At 44.2% G+C, this 16,741-nt stretch overlaps 1 protein-coding gene across 3 annotated transcripts in view; it reads right to left on the bottom strand.

Moving 5' to 3' along the window:
* The window catches only part of YLPM1 (YLP motif containing 1), a 94,593-nt gene that overhangs the window by 62,877 nt on the left and 14,975 nt on the right, over nt 1-16,741 (bottom strand). For all 3 annotated transcript variants that reach the window (XM_048852229.2, XM_048852228.2, XM_048852226.2), the window contains exons 5-6: nt 10,507-13,158; nt 4,598-4,718 (exon numbers count right to left, since the gene is read on the bottom strand). In XM_048852229.2, coding sequence (XP_048708186.2) covers nt 4,598-4,718; nt 10,507-13,158 — 2,773 coding nt within the window. The remainder of the gene's footprint in view (nt 1-4,597; nt 4,719-10,506; nt 13,159-16,741) is intronic.

Raw genomic sequence — 16,741 nt, 5'->3', positions numbered from 1 at the left:
CTTCATCAGATGCATGGAGTGGAAAATACAGGAGCAAGTATAACTACATGAAAAGATGTGAGTTGACTTACCAAGTGTGAGGTCAGTCTAACGAGACAATTCAATTGACAGCAGGATACCAAGGAAGGAAAAATAACTTTTGAAGTGCTAATGAGAGTGGCCCATTTCAGAAAGTTGACAAGAAGGAGTGAGTAACAGTTGGGGGAAATTAGTATTGGGGAAATTAGGTTTAGGTTTTGTAATGATCCAACCACTCCCAGTCTCTTTATTTTTCCTCCCTTGGTAGCCTGCTGTCAGTTGAATTGTCTCGTTAGACTGACCTCACACTTGGTAAGGCAACTCACATTTTTTCATTTATTTATACCTGCTCCTGTATTTTCCACTCCATGAATCTGATGAAGTAGGTTCTAGCCCACGAAAGCTTATGCCCAAATAAATTTGTTAGTCTCTAAGGTGCCACAAGGACTCCTCATTGTTTTTGCTGATACAGACTAACACGGCTACCACTCTGAAACCTATCTTTGAAAAGTCATGGAAGATGGGATAGATTCCAGAACACTGGAAAAGGGCAAATATAGTGCCAATCTATTAAAAGGAAAATAAGGACAACCCATGGAATCATAGACCAGTCATCTTAACTTCTGTACCCGGAAAGATAATGGAGCTAATAATTAAGCAATCAATTTTCAAACATCTAGATGATGATAAGGTGATAACTAACAGTCAGCATGGGTCTGTCAAGAACATATCGTGTCAAACCAACCTGACAGCTTTCTTTGATAGGGTAACAAGCCTTGTAGATAGGGGGAAGAGGTAGATATGGTATATCTTGACCTTAGTAAAGCTTTTGATACGGTTTCGCATGACCTTCTCATAAACAAACTAGGGAAATGCAACCTAGATGTAAGGTGGGTGCAAAACTGGTTTGAAAACAGTTCCCACAGAATAGTTATCAGTGGTTCACAGTCATGCTGGAAGGGCATAACAAGTGGGGTCCCGCAGGGATCAGTTCTTGGTCTGGGTTCTGTTCAATATCTTCATCAGGATTTAGATAATGGCACAGAGAGTACACTTATAAAGTTTGCAGACGATACCAAGCTGGGAGGGGTTGCAAGTGCTTTGGAGGATAGGATTAAAATTCAAAATGATCTGGACAAATGGCCTGAAGTAAACAGGATGAAATTCAATAAGGACAAATGCAAAGTACTCCGTTTATGAAGGAACAATCAGTTGCACACATACAAAATGGGAAATGGCTGCATAGGAAGGAGTACTGCAGAAAGGACCAAAAGCTAAATATGAGTAAACAGTGTAACGCTGTTGCAAAAAAAAAAAAGCAAATATCATTCTGGGATGTATTAGCAGGAGTGTTGTAAGCAAGACACGAGAAATAATTCTTCCACTCTACTCTGTGCTGATTAGGCATCAACTGGAGTATTGTGTCCAGTTCTTGGTACCACATTTTAGGAAGGATGAGGACAAACTGGAGAGAGTCCACAGAAGAGTGACAAAAATGATTAAACGTCTAGAAAACATGACCTATGAGGAAAGATTGAAAAAACTGGGTTTGTTTAGTCTGGAAAAGAGAAGACTGAGGGGGGACATGATAACGGTTTTCAAGTACATAAAAGGTTGTTACAAGGAGGGAGAAAAATTGTTTTTCTTAACCTCTGAGGATAGGACAAGTAGCAATGGGCTTAAATTGCAGCAAGGGAGGTTGAACATTAGGAAAAAACTTCTTAACTGTCAGGGTAGTTAAACACTGAAATAAATTGCCAAGGGAGGTCATGGAATCTCCATCACTGGAGATTTTTAAGAGCAAGTTAGACAAATGCCTGTCAGGAATGGTCTAGATAATACTTAGTCCTGCCATGAGTGCAGGGGACTGAACTAGATGACCTTGAGGTCCCTTCCAGTCCTATGATTCTATGATAAATACAAATGAATGGCAAAGCTCTGCTGGAGCCACATGCGGCTCTTCAGAAGTTAATATGCAGCTCCTTGTATAGGCACCAACTCCTGGGCTGGAGCTACAGGCACCAACTTTCCAATGTGCTGGGTGGTGCTCACTGCTCAACCCCTGGCTCTGCCACAGGCCCTGCTCCTACTCCACCCCTTCCCGCACCCTCCCCTGAGCCTGCCGTGCCCTCACTCCTCCCCCATACCCCCAGAGCCTCCTGCACGCCACAAAACAGCTGATTGGGAGGTGCAAAGAGGGAGTGGGAGGCACTGATCGGCTAGGCCGCTGGTGGGTGGGAGGCACTGGGAGCGGGGAACTGATGGGGGGCTGCTGACGTATTATTGTGGCTCTTTGGCAATGTACATTGGTAAATTCTGGCTCCTTCTCCCATTCAGGTTGGTCATCCCTGGTATAAAGCATACCACACATCCAAAGTTAGGCAGCAAGCCTCTTCCTTTATGTACATTTACATAATGCATTGCATTACACGTTTTGGGATTGGCTCGGTTACTCTGTAGGAAGCAATCCCTGTACAGCATGCTCTGTCCATGCACTGTCCATATATGACTTACTCTTTACCTAGTCTTTGCTCCCAACTTATCTTATTCCATTATTTTTTCCATTATAAATAGTTCCCCCTTACCTTAGCTAGTACAGACATTCTGTTTCCAGGCTGTTGATCTATTTACCTCCCTAACCCTGTTTCCCACGAAATGAGGCCTCACCCATGTCCAATTACTCATGTCAAGTCAGGCCTACATATGGAAAGCACAGTTTGTGTACACTGAAGAAAAAATTACTCTTCTAGCTTCCTACACAGAGCCTGTGCCAAAGGTTGCTGAGAAACACAGAAGTTGAGTTGCTTCAACATCTGGAAAACAGACAATCTAGAAGAAAATGGGTGAGCAGATTTCATGCTCTTCTGCCAATCAGTGTCTAATATTTATTTACCTACTTCATGGATGTGCTGATAGGATTCGGTCATGTTTGTAAAATGATTTAAACAGTTTTAGCAGTATGGTGATTTAAGTAGTATATTATTATACCCATTATTCAGTGGGTGCTTTCCAAACACAAAGGAGGGGACAGTCCCTGTTCCAAAGAGTTTATAATCTAAAACAGTGGTTCTCAAACCCTTTTTTCCCTGCGGACAACTTGAAAATTGCTGAGGGTCTCGACGGACCACTTAATGATCTTTCCAAATGTTGTTTGTACCATTAACTAACTATTGTAAAGTGCTTTGGATAAAAGTGCTATATAAAAAAAAACTTATAATAATTAACGTTTTTTTGTTCTACAAATAAAAGCACTCAACTCATATTTTAATATCAGTAGTCTCACCTTTCTAATGTGATGGATGTGTCCTCTCTCCCTTGCCCCAGCAGCCACCAAGCTGGGGCTGGGGGGGGGGGGGTCTCTCCTCCTCTCTCCCCCACCACAGCAGCCCCTGAGCTAGGGCTGGGAAGAAGAAGGGTCTACCGCGGCAGCTCCCCAGCTGAGGCTGGGAAGGAGGGCCATCTCTCTCCGGCAGCCGCAGCCCTGGAGCTGGGGAAAGTCGCCTGTTTCTCTGGCTTCCGCAGCCCTGCATGTCCCAAATTCCCCTACCCCCTCTTCTCACCCCATTGTTCGCTCCCATCTACCCCTATTCCCCCCAGTGCCACCACCTCACCTTACATGTCCGCCTTCTCCAGGGTCTAGATACCTAATTAGTGGAGCCATGCCTGAGCCACTCCACTAATTAGGTGGGTGGCCCTTCATTCTTTCATGTGCGGCCACCCAGGCGTGCACCTTAGAGGGAACTATCTGCAGACCACCTTAACGGAGCTCACGGACCACTGATGGTCCGCGGACCAGAGTTTGAGAACCTCTGATCTAAAAAGATAAAGAGATGAAGGACAGGGGAAAGGTATACAGTGTTCAAGCAGAGTGATCTGGGTGACAGGGCAAAACTTCTTAATTTAACTTTTTAAAAGTGTAAAATTAAGATATCTTCTCCTATCCTCCCTACAAATAACTGAATTACTTTGATCCATATCAATACTTCAGATTAACAAGTATGTGAAACACACACATACAAATATACAAGAATATTGTATCAAACAAATGTACAGTAGAACTTCACTAATCTGAACTACTGGAAGGGAGAACCCAGCGCAGGTAAGTGAAGTTTGTAGCCCAATGAGTGCTGGGGCAGAACACCAGCACCATCAGACAATTATAAATGTCCTACTCCTTCTTCAGGGGATTACCTGAATGCCTGGGGCACGCTAGGAATTGATATGTTGCTCCCACACTGGAAAAAGCATGTCATGTTCCCCCTGGTCTATGAGAAGCATGTCATTAGACACATTACTCTTGCCCCCAACACAGCAGCAGAATCTCACTGGCTTGTGTTTATATCAACTACAAGCTCAAAAGTTCTTTTTCCATTTGGGTTTGTAGGTTACCAAAATTCAGTTTTGCGAGATTTGACTAAGTGTAAAGTATTATTTAATGAGTTACCTACCTCAGTTTGCTTCGCCTCACCATCAGAAGCCAGGAAATATCTATTTTAGCTAGATTCTAGATTTGAACTAATGTTCACACCCAGGTGAATTATCAACAGCATTTCATTCCTTTAGCACAGATTTCATTTACCTGAAAGGCACGTGGCCTTGTAGTTGTGGTTTGTGATCTAGAAGTTTCCTGTGATGAGAGTTGGGGCATGTGGGGATCAGGCACAAACTCTTTCAACTTCTGCAGCTGTTCTTTTTGTTCCCTGCACATCAATCACAAAAGTGTGTTACCATTCTGTGGCATAAATGCACGGTTAAAAAAAAAGGCAGGGGGGGAACCGATACTTACATCAACAAAATATATTGTAGTAGTAGTAAGAATCAATAGCCACTACAGAGTTTACGACTGGGATAAGCTAGGACACAAGCAGCTGGTAGCACCCCAACAGCCAGCATACTGGGAGAGACTTGACTTAGATTGTAAGCTCTTTGATGTAGGGACCATCCTTTTGTTGTGTGACTGTAGGGTGCCTAGCACAATGGGGTCCTGGTCCACGACTGGGACTCCTAAGTGCCACCTCAATACAAACAATAAATAACAGCTGCAACAACTCAGAGCTCCCCTAACATCCAATGTTCCTAACATCTGGCTTTGGAAAAATGCATTGGTTGGCAAATCCAGAACAACACACAACTGATACCAGACTTGTCAGATGCACAGAGAACAGATCTAGTTGAAGACACCTGAAGTTGAGAGAAGCTATTCTCTACATTTCTATTACTGCTTCTGTCTCAAAGCATCATCAGAAGGAGTCTTATCAATTTCAAGCCACTTACACTGCATTGTTCTGCTTAGGATCTGCTCTTTCTTAAGTACGCAATGAGAAGAGTCAGCATAACGTAGAAAACACAACTCTCAATATGGTTTGATACAAAAGGGTGACTTCCCCAGCATTAACTTGAAAACTGAGGAAAACAGTCAACAGAATCTTCTTTAATTGAACCCTTTCTTTGGCGCTGTAGAGAGAATCTGCTTTCACATATGAAGCCTTCTTGTTTCAGTGTATCAATTTATTAGACCTTAAACACCATTCTCTAAAGCACAAGTGACAAAGTCCCTGCCAACCTGGTGTATTAAACCAGTTCCCATGACAGATTAAATTCTTCAGAATCATAACTTCCATTCACTTTTTGAAAATTACATTTCCAGCACTTCAGGTTGCAGCTAAAACCTTCCATATGGGAATACAAGGTATATCATCTTTATGAGTGTGAAAACAGAACAGCTTCGAGAGAGGGAGAAAATGCCCCCATTCATTTCAAAGTGTTTTTAACTGAAACCTAAGGACGACAAATGTCAACAGTAACTGTTTAACTGTTCATCATTTTAGCATAAAATCCAGCTTGTGCGATTATCACCCTAAGGGGTGCAATGGCAGATGCAGGAAAGTGGGGGCACCCCACCCCCTTGACTTTGTCTTTACCAAATATTGCTCCCTCATTGATCTTCCTGTTCCCTCTGGAGGATGAACCATGACGCTCTGTTCTTAGGTCTATTCCTCTTCTTTCTACACTCTTCTCTGAAAGACCTCATTCATTTACATTCCAATTTATAAGTTTACCTCTTCCTTTTTTGATGTTCCTTCCTACAAATGTGCATGACGCACCCACACCCAGGGTATCAGTGCACCATCCAAGCTTTCTCTCTCTTTATATTACACCATTATGGTACCTCTGAATGTTTCCAGTGATAAGGGATTTTGGAAAACGGTTTGGAAGAATATTTTGCTGTTTATTATTGCTCGGCCACTCTTCAGGATTCTTGTGATAATGATGTAGCAGAAATTGTTTTACATTTCATTATGCATATAGTAAAATCCTGCATCAACCTCATTTTGGAGCTGTGGGTTGACTACATGATGAACATAGCTTTTGCTATGGGATGCCTGGAAAGGGGCAATCTCTGAGATCATCAGTTGGCTGGGCCCTGGTTTATTACATTTGGATTTGGATGTGGACAGAGAGCCACTGCAGCAAGCAGAGAACTGAAGTGGCAAACTCTCATCAGGCTCTGTTGCCTAACGAGTGGACCATGACATTTTGAACCAGCAGGTGAGGGGTTTTTTTTTTGCCTTCACACATTCAACCCCAGGTACAGCACATTAGAATAATTGAGTTTTGCAGTGATAGCTAGTTGCATCACCGTGGACAGATCCACATCTAAGAAGCCATGCTCCTGACTAGCCAAGGATGTAATAAAAAGCATATTTTGCTACTGTCATCATCCAGTAATCTACGGACACTGAGGAGTCTAGTAGCATCCCAAGACTGCATATCACTGAAACTGAAAAAGTAGACATCTTCAGTTATTTACTAAGTGCCAGTGATGTGCTGAACACTGTACAAGAAACAGAAAAAAAGATGCTTTCTCTCACAAGCATCTTAAAAACTTGAGGACCATGCTTCACTTTGGCAAGTTCTTCAAAGCATTTTCTTCTTCCCACCAGTATCACCTCTGTCTTTCCCAGGTTTTGTTTTAATCAACTGTTTTTCATTCAGCAGCAGTGCTCTCTCAGGTACTGAGATATCTGGATGATAGCATCATCTACAGAAGATCTGCAGCTAACTGACATCTGCATGTTGTTGGCATTGGGTCCGTAGTATCTCAAATCTTCCCTAGAATTGTAATTTAATAAAGGATGGCAAAGTTGAATAGAAGGATAAACAACATTAAACCCTGAGAGAGTCCTCATGTGAAATCTCTCTAGGAAGTGCAATAGCCCACATGACATGACAGGAATGAGGGAAGCCAATTTAATGCAATTCTGCTCATCTCACCAGGTCACTCAGATGAGTCATCAACACTTCATAATTAAAGGGTGCTGGTCAAGGGTGCAGACAGATCTAACATCAGCATGTATGTGTGCCAACTGTCTTTGAAAAAGAGGAGATTTTCCATCAGTGTGACCAGTGCTGTTTCTGTTCCATACGCTGGTCTAAAATCTGTCAGGGAAGATTCTAAGATATTAGCAGAGGTCAAGTGCTGCTGGAGATGGCTTTTCACCAATACGTCAATCACTTTGCTTGGGAAGGGAAGGTTATCAGCAAAGTCATTGACGTTGAGTGATGGTTTCCTGAACACACGCTGGACGACTGCATGTTTCAGGAAGGCTGATAGGCTGCTATCTCTGAAGGTGTTAATGTTCTATGTCAACAGTAGACTCAAGTGCACCTGACTGGCTGCCACCAACCAAGAGGGGTACATATAGGATTTCTAAGAACTGGAGATGCCATCTTTGATCCAGTCAATCTTTTCTCAGTATACTTTACAAAGTTCTTCACACTGGGTGATGCTAGATTTCAAATGAGGGAAGGCAGTCAGGAACCATGATAAAAAAAATAAGCACTGTACAAAACCAAATTAATCCATATTAAATGGATTAAGATCTGGCTAACTGATAGATCTCAAAACATAATTGTTAACAGGGAATCATCAATAATTAGGAAGACTCTACAAGAGTCCCACAGGGATCAGTTGTCAGCTCAACTCTGTTCAGTATTTTTACCAATAAATTGCAAGAAAATATAAAACCACAGCTGATACAATTTGCAGATGACAAATATTGGTGGGGTGGCAAATAACCAGGAGAACAGAACTACATTTAGGAACATAGAATGTGGGCAGCCATATTTACTGGACATGTGTGCGTGGTAGTGAGAGGTGGAAACCTCAGGAAAGCAGTAACTCTGAAAAGGACTTAAGGGTCACTAGATAATCCACTGAACATGAGCTTCCACTGTGAAGCAGTGGCAAAAAAGGCTAACCCAATCCTTGGATGCATAAACAGGGAAATGTTAAATACATAGAGAGGTGATATCAACTTCACATACAGCACAGGTGAGATCACTACTGGAAAACTGTGTCTAATTCTGATGTCTAAACTTTAAAAATGATTGTGAAAAATTGGAGAGGGTTCAGAGAAGTACTACAAAAATTAATTTGAGGTCTGGAAAACATACGTTACATTGAGAGACTTACGAGCACAATCTATTTTGGTGATCAAAGAGAAACTTAAGAGCTACTAGATCAGAGTCTTTAAGTACCTACACTGGAAGTAAACATTAGACTTTATGGAACTCTTTAACCTAGCACTGACATAACAAGATGCAATAATTGGAAGTTAAAGTTAGATAACTTCAAACTGGAAACAAGACAACTTTTAAATAGTGAAACACTAGAACAGATTATCAAGGAAAATGGTTAGTTCATCATTATCTGGAGTCTTTAAATCAAGACTGGCTGAAAGTCAAAGGGACTTAGGTGCCTAACTCACTCAGGCACTTTTGAAAATCTCAACATGGATGTCTTTCTAATAGGATCTAACTCAACAAGTTATTGGTCTTGACAGTAGTGAAAAATTCCCTCAACTGGAGGAATTACTGGATGAAGTTCTATGCTCTGCATTATACAGCTATGACTAGACAAAATCTATGCAGGTCATTATGCAGAACAGTTCCTTTGGATAAAATTTTGCATCTGCTATTGTGTAGAAGGATTTATTGGTTTCTCTAATGTCTGCAGCATAGGACTACAGGAATTCCTTGCTCAGCAGTCACGTTAAAGCTACTGGACAACAGGTGGTTACAGAGATCATCAGCACTCTGATTCCATGGTTGGATAAAATTCTCCAATATAATGTTTTGGAAGCTTGCTGAGGTCATGAATCTCCAAGGGCAGACCAGCACAGTCAATTTGTCTGCCTGGTGAGAGACAGAACCGCAGCTCCTCTCTGGAGGAGGAGATTATCTGACCAGGAAGTTGCTGACCAGGATTATGTTACCTATGTCTACACTACAACCTAGACTAAAGATCAGGTCTAGTATGCATGTGGGGACAGAAACGCATAATAAACTGAATATAAAATCTTGGTCCTAGGTGCTGGAGATATTATTCACATGGATACTTAAATCTCCTCACTCAAAGAGTCATGGAGACTCCACTACAAGGCTGGTTAATAAACCTGTTAGGTCCAATAAGAAGCCAAGGTCGTGAGGCAGTCTACAAACCAGTAGTATTGCCTTGCTGACTCTCAGATTAAATGACCCATTTGACAGATTTAATTTTGGGGGTCACCTGTACATTCTTGCAGATCTGATTACTTAATATTATCCAGTATGCTTGCTCCTCAACACAAACTGAATATGGCAAAAGAAGTTCCTCATCTTTCCCCAAACACCTTCCTCTTCCTTTTCCACTGACGTTGTAAAAACCATAGCCTCCCAGTCACTCAGCCTTATTAGTTGTGTGTGATTTTCCACGCATCTTCCCTCTTCACATATTGGTAAATTCCTGCTGCAATTTCCTGTATGTTATCTAAAATAATATGATCTTTCCTCTGTTCTTATGAACAAAATCCTTATACATGCACTGGTTCTTTTTCATTTTGACTACTCTAACCTCCTCCTCTCTGCCCTTGCTAATTTCCGTATCACTTACCTCCAGCGTTTTCAGAATGCAACAGCTAAAGTCATCTTCAGGCACTCATTGGCTTCCTCTTAACTTTTATATCAAGTCAAAATTTTTTGTCCTCATTTTTACAGATCTTCACAACCCTGCTTCTGCCTACACCCTAGGTATTTGCAATGTTCTCATCCTCTCATATGGGTTCAGTTAAAATACAGTGATAATTGAAATGGACTAAAGGAAAATTAAGATAGTAATATCTTGGGATTTGCACAGAATAAGAAATCCAAATGCTTCAAGCCAAACATTCATCACATCTGGGGGTGAGGAAGGAAATTATTGCCCTCCACACAGTACTGTACAATTGAATGAGTTTAAAAGATCAGCTGGCCTAGGGGCAGCCCCTTGAAGCATCATGTATTGGTAACTGCAAGAGGCATAAGGACAGAACAGATGCAATAATTGTCTAAACTGATAAAGCAAAACCTATGACCCTACCTGACAGTATTTAATACAATTCTATGGATTACTTCAGATAAATTAGCAACTTTTTTCCCCAAAAGAAATTACAAGATTAGCCAACTCACCGAAGCATTTTCAGCTCCTGGGCAGCCTTCAGGATTATTTCATGCTGCCTTTGACTAAGGACCATTACCCCTCCAAGTGACTGTTCAGGGTCCAGGTTTGGCTCTGCTCCCAGCATGTCAGATGAACGTGGTGGTGGAAGGGGTGGATCAAGCTGATCCCCCAAAGGTCGTAGTCTGTCTGCTTCATCAGGATACCATCTATCTGACAACCGTTCCCTCTCCCAGTCAGTCCTTTCAGGAAGGTAATCTCGCTTCTCCCTTGACGTATCATGCCTCTCTGGATACTCTCGGATCCTCAACTCTCCTCTGTCTCGGAGGTCTCTGTCATAGAGATCCCTATCTCTTTCCTCCCTCCACCGGTCCTCATGGTACCTGTCCAGAGGTGGAAGTGGTGGCAAAGGTGGAAGAGGAGGAATGTCCAGGTCATGACTCGGTGTATCTCTGTCATCCAGAGGTCTCAAATAATCTCTGTCCCATTCTCTATCTAATTCCCGATCATAAACATCCAAGGGTCTTCCAATCCTGTCCAGATCTCTATCCAGCTCCCTCTCCCTTGGCCTTTCCCAATCATCCCACCAAGTGTCTCGTCTGTCAAGATCAGAAGACAAAGGAGGGAGAGGAGGAAGAGGTGATAGTGGAGGCAATGAAAGACGGAGTGGTAACCTGTCATCTCTATCATATGGATCCACATGATCATCCTGAATATCTGTGTCATGCTCTCTCCAATATCGATCTCTTTCCCAATCATCCAATTGTTCGCGCTCTAAAGGATGGGAATCTCGTCTATTTAATGAAGGTTCCTCTTGCATTCTCTCCTCTTCGTGACTCCAGGGAGCCCTGGTTGGTTCCTCTCGATGATACAGAGATAATTTCTCAGAGTTGTCTCCTAGGCGGATTGGTTTATCAATACTGCCTGTTTCAGGCCTGCCCATTTCCCTCTCCCGGCTACCTGATCGCCTGACAGAACCCCTCTCCCGACTTCCTGCCCGCCTGCCAGGACCCCTCTCCCAGCTTTCAGCCCGTATGATAGGACCTCTCTCCCGGCTTCCAGCCCGCATGACGGGGCCCCTCTCCCAGCTTCCTGACTGCCCCCTATCCCTGCTGTCTGCCCAGCCAGCTGGTTCCTTGTCTCGGCCAGACAACCCTCTCTCCCGGCTGCCTGACCGCCCAACTGGCCCCATCTCCCAGCTGCCTGACTGCCCATCTGGCAACTTCTCCCTGCTACCTGACCGCCTATCCAGCTGCTCCTCCCGGTTGCTCACTCTCTGGATCATCCCCCGGCCTCGGGTGGCTGCCTGTCTGGGCAATCCTCTGCCTCTGTTTGTTAGCCCCCTGCCTCGGCAGTCATCCAGCCTGCCCTGCCCCCTGTCGAGGCCGTCGTCCAGCCTGCCCTGCCCCCTGCCTCGGCCGTCGTCCAGCCTGCCCTGCCCCCTGCCTCGGCCGTCGTCCAGCCTGCCCTGCCCCCTGCCTCGGCCGTCGTCCAGCCTGCCCTGCCCTCTGCCTCGGCCGTCGTCCAGCCTGCCCTGCCCTCTGCCTCGGCCGTCGTCCAGCCTGCCCTGACCCCTGCCTCGGCCGTCGTCCAGCCTGCCCTGACCCCTGCCTCGGCCGTCGTCCAGCCTGCCCTGACCCCTGCCTCGGCCGTCGTCCAGCCTGCCCTGACCCCTGCCTCGGCCGTCGTCCAGCCTGCCCTGACCCCTGCCTCGGCCGTCGTCCAGCCTGCCCTGACCCCTGCCTCGGCCGTCGTCCAGCCTGCCCTGACCCCTGCCTCGGCCGTCGTCCAGCCTGCCCTGTCCTCTGCCTCGGCCGTCGTCCAGCCTGCCCTGTCCTCTGCCTCGGCCGTCGTCCAGCCTGCCCTGACCCCTGCCTCTGCTTACTAGTCCATTGCCTCTGTTATCTTCTGGCTGAACCAGACCTATACCCTGATTATTTTCTGATCCAGGTAGTCCTTTACCCTGGCTATTTTCTGAAAGGGGCAATTTACTATCTGTAGATTTCAAGTCTTTATTTCCTGTTACAGGGGATGGAGGTAAGGCTGCTGTTCCTCCTGTTCTCGGAGGAATAGTAGACTGCACAGTTACAGGTGTACTGGGAAGTGGTGTTGGTTTTTGATTCTGAATGGATGGAGGTTGAGTAGTTTGTTTTGTCTCTTCTAATTGCTGCGCAGGATCCTGAGAACTCCAAGTCCACTTTTTAGGCCGAGGAATAATTTTTTTGACTTTAGCTTTGGGTGGCTCCTGCTGAGCTTTTGTCAGGTCCTCAGCTGGCTGAACTGGACCAGAATTCTTTGCATCTGTATCAAAGGCAATTGGCGTAGACTGAGTTCTATTTGCCAACTCCTGGTTGACAGCCACATCAACAAAAGCATCTCTGTTTTCTGTTCGGGACTCTGCTTGAGATTGCTGTTGAGGTTTGGGCCCCCTCCACTGTGACCCGCTTGGTCGGGAACTGTGCATCTGTGATGTACTTGGGGAAGTATAAAACTGTGCTGCTGGCCCCCGGGGGACAGTCCCCCATTTGCTTGAAGACTGTCCATCTGAATTCTGACCTTCAAATCTTGGCCTTGGCCCTTCCAAGTGCTGGCCTTCAAAACGAGGTCCTCTCTGTCTTGGCCCTTCAAATCTGTCAAAGCCTCTTCCCCGAAGTCCATCAAACCTACATGTAAAACGAGAGACATATTCAAATGAACAAATTAAGTGAGAATTCTCTAGAAGATATTTTCACTTTATAAAACCACTTTCATGCAAACATCTCTGTGTGCCTCATATGCAAACCCCATTAAATCAGTACAGAGACATGGAAAAATGCACTTCAATTTCACACTGCACAACGGAGAGTGACATAAGTCACTTGCAGACTCAGCAACCTCTAGGAAATAATGTTAGATGAGCCACAAAATAATCAGTGTCATGCCCCACTGTTGCATCAATATGTGACATTATGTCTCTGTGCTAGCTCACATCTGGGGCATCATTCATAGACACGTAATGGAAAAAAACATCCTGCTTATGTGAGAGCAGCAGCAGCATTTGAACCACTCTATACAGATAGTAGTGGGTGAAAGTGTAAATTTCAGCCATGAAGACTAGTTCCGGGAGAAACGTTGACTTAAAATCTTAACTGGAAATCAAGTATGTTATTTTAACATGTCTTGTGTTTAAAGCTCCAGACTGGTGCTCAGAAGATCTAGATTCTGTCTCCAGCTCTGTCCAGATTCACTGTGTGACCTTGGGAAAGTCACAATTCCTCTGTCTCTTGCTACTCCAACAGCAAAATAGTGGTATTTCCCTACCACACGAGGGTGTGGGCAAAGATAAATAATGTATGTGTAATGATCAGATACTATGGTGCTGCGTACTACATAGAAAAGTCTATAAATAAAATATAAATAGATAAATAAAATCTAGATATAGAATTTAAAATATTATTAAACAGTAAGTGGAGCAAGCTTATGATGTTACCCTGGTCTGGACAGCTTTATGTGTTTTCTATTTGTACAACTGTATTTTATTCACATTTAGTTCACCTACAACTACCGTGGCCCAAAATGTGGGGAACTGGATAACAAATAAAGCATGAAGTGAAAGGATTCATGCAATAGGAGCTAAAGAGGCGTATCTGGTCAAAAATCCACTTTTTAATTAAATGCCCAAATACTGATTCACATAACAGAGCAGATAAAATCAAAGCATTTTACACAGGAAACCTTAAAAGGAAATGAAAGTCACATTACTCAGATGTTTGTAACTTACAATGTTGAATCTTGAACCAATGCAAAAAAGCAAAAAGAAACAAGGCAGTTGAAGACTACAAGAACAATCAATTACTGGATCTTGTTTCTCAAAAAATACCAGGGTTGGAAACAATTGCTTGTTAGCATTGAGGAAACACACACTATGGGAAAGGCAACTTTTCAGTATTATAAATGATTGATCTATAACTCTAGAAGTTTGAAATATCAGCTGCTAACAACCACTTTGGATGTGAAATGGGAGGTGATGGGAAATGATTGCACACAGAATGATATTACTGTGAAGTCTACATATCCTGCAAGGACTAGAAATAGTTTGCTGGAAGAAGCAACAACATTTTCAGAATTGTAAACCTTCCAAATATAGATTCATGACCAGTGATCAGAAAAAACAGATTTCAATTGCTGCAGATTTGATACCTCTTAAAGTGTGAATAAGCCATTCCTAAAATGAGCTCTTAGGCCAAACTACACAGATCAGCTACATAATGTACCTTTAAAAATAAATCTTATTTTTTAAACAAGTCTAATTGTTCATTGACTCAAGAGGTCATGTCAAAAAAAAAACCCTGAAAAATTAATTTTTCCCCTTCCCAAAAGACACAGGAAACAAAATATAAATGTATGAACATTGTGGTATAATACAAACCAACAATAATCAAGAAATTCAAAGCTAAGGCCAACACTCAGTGCTCTCACATCCTTTTTAAAACATTGGAGCTAAGTAACACCAAACATAAGAATGGCCATACTGGGTCAGACCAAAGGTCCATCTAGCCCAGGGGTGGGCAAACTATGGCCCGTGGGCCAGATCCCTGCCCTAAGCCCCCTGCCTGTACCTTGCACCTCTCCTGCACCCAGCCCCCCCCAACTCCCTGTCCTAAGCCCCTGCCTGCACCTCACACCCCTCCTGCACCCCAACTCCCTGCTCTGAGCCCCCTACTGCACTGTGCACCCCAACTCCCTGCCCTGAGCCCCGTCATGCCCTGAGCTCCCTCCTGCATTCTGCACCTCTCCTGCACCCCAACCTCCTTCCCTGAGCCCCCTCATGCACTCTGCACCCCTCCTCTGCCCCAATCCCTTGCCCTGAGCCCCGTCATACCCTGTACTCCAATCCCCTGCCCTGAGCTCCCTCCTGCATTCTGCACCTCTCCTGCACCCCAACCTCCTTCCCTGAGCCCCCTCATGCACTCTGCCCCAATCCCTTGCCCTGAGCCCATTTCTGCACACCGCACCCCCACCCATGCTCCCTCCCACACCCCAACCCCCTGCCCTGCATACAATTTCCCCACCCAGATGTGGCCCTCGGCCCAAAAAGTTTGCCCACCCCGATCTAGCCACGTATCCTGTCTTCCAACAGTGGCCAATGCCATGTGCCCCAGAGGGAATGAACAGAATAGATAATCATCAAGTGATCCATCCTGTTGTCCATTCCCAGCCTCTGCCACAGAGGCTTGGGACACCATCCCTGTCCATCCTGGCCAATAGCCATTGATGGACCTATCCTCCATTAATTTACCTAGTTCTTTTTTGAACGCTGTTATAGTCTTGGTCAAAGAGTTCCACAGGTTGATCATGCGTTGTGTAAAGAAATACTTCCTTTTACTTGTTTTAAACCTACTGCCTATTAATTTCATTTGGTGACCACTAGTTCTTGTGTTATGAGGAGTAAATAACATTTCCTTATTTACTTTCTCCACACCAGTCATGATGTCATAGACCGCTATCATATCGCCCCTTGGTCGTCTCTTTTCCAAGCTGAAAACCTAGCACCACTCTTTTAAGGGCTTGTACACACTAGCGCTCACTTTGTTATAACTTAAGTCACCCATGGGTGTGAAAAAGCCACACCCCTAAGTGACGTTAGTTACACCGACCTAAGTACCAGTGTAGACAGGCACTTCTCCCCTCCAACATAACTATGGCCGCTTGGGGAGGTGGAGTAATTATGTTGGAGGGAGAGCTCTCCCCCGTCAGCATAGAGCATCTGCACTAGCAGCGCTATATAGGTGCAGCTACATTGGTATAGCTGCATCACTGTAGCGATTCTAGTGCAGACGAGCCTTAAGAAACCTACAGTCAGTAAGTGTGCTGGAACCCTCAGGTGAAAAGAGCAAAGAATGAAAGAGCCTTTTCATACCAATATTGTGAGGCAAAGTAGCAGCTCTGAGTTTCCCTTGCATCTCTTCGGCACACCCTTCATCAGAAAATGTAGCTGGGGTTTAGGATTCAAGCTACTTTATTTCTTGATTTTACAACAGCATCTAATTTGTTGGTAGTTAGGTATTAGATGCTCCAAGTCTATAATAGTTGGATACTTGCCTGAATTCCTTTCACAATGCGTAAGTTAAAGTACTACCTAGGGAAAAGAGCACGTATTGTGATTGCGCCTACAGATAACTTTAAACATTTTTGAAATAGATGTTTCCAAACTGTCCTCCAAGACAGAGGATCAGCGTAGCACTTGCTAGGGGGTTATGGTGAGAT

Source organism: Caretta caretta, chromosome 6, assembly GCF_965140235.1.
Source record: "Caretta caretta isolate rCarCar2 chromosome 6, rCarCar1.hap1, whole genome shotgun sequence".
Lineage (NCBI taxonomy): Eukaryota > Metazoa > Chordata > Testudines > Cheloniidae > Caretta > Caretta caretta.
The sequence above is the reverse complement of the archived record's forward strand: the minus strand, read 5'-3'. Positions and strand labels throughout refer to the sequence as shown.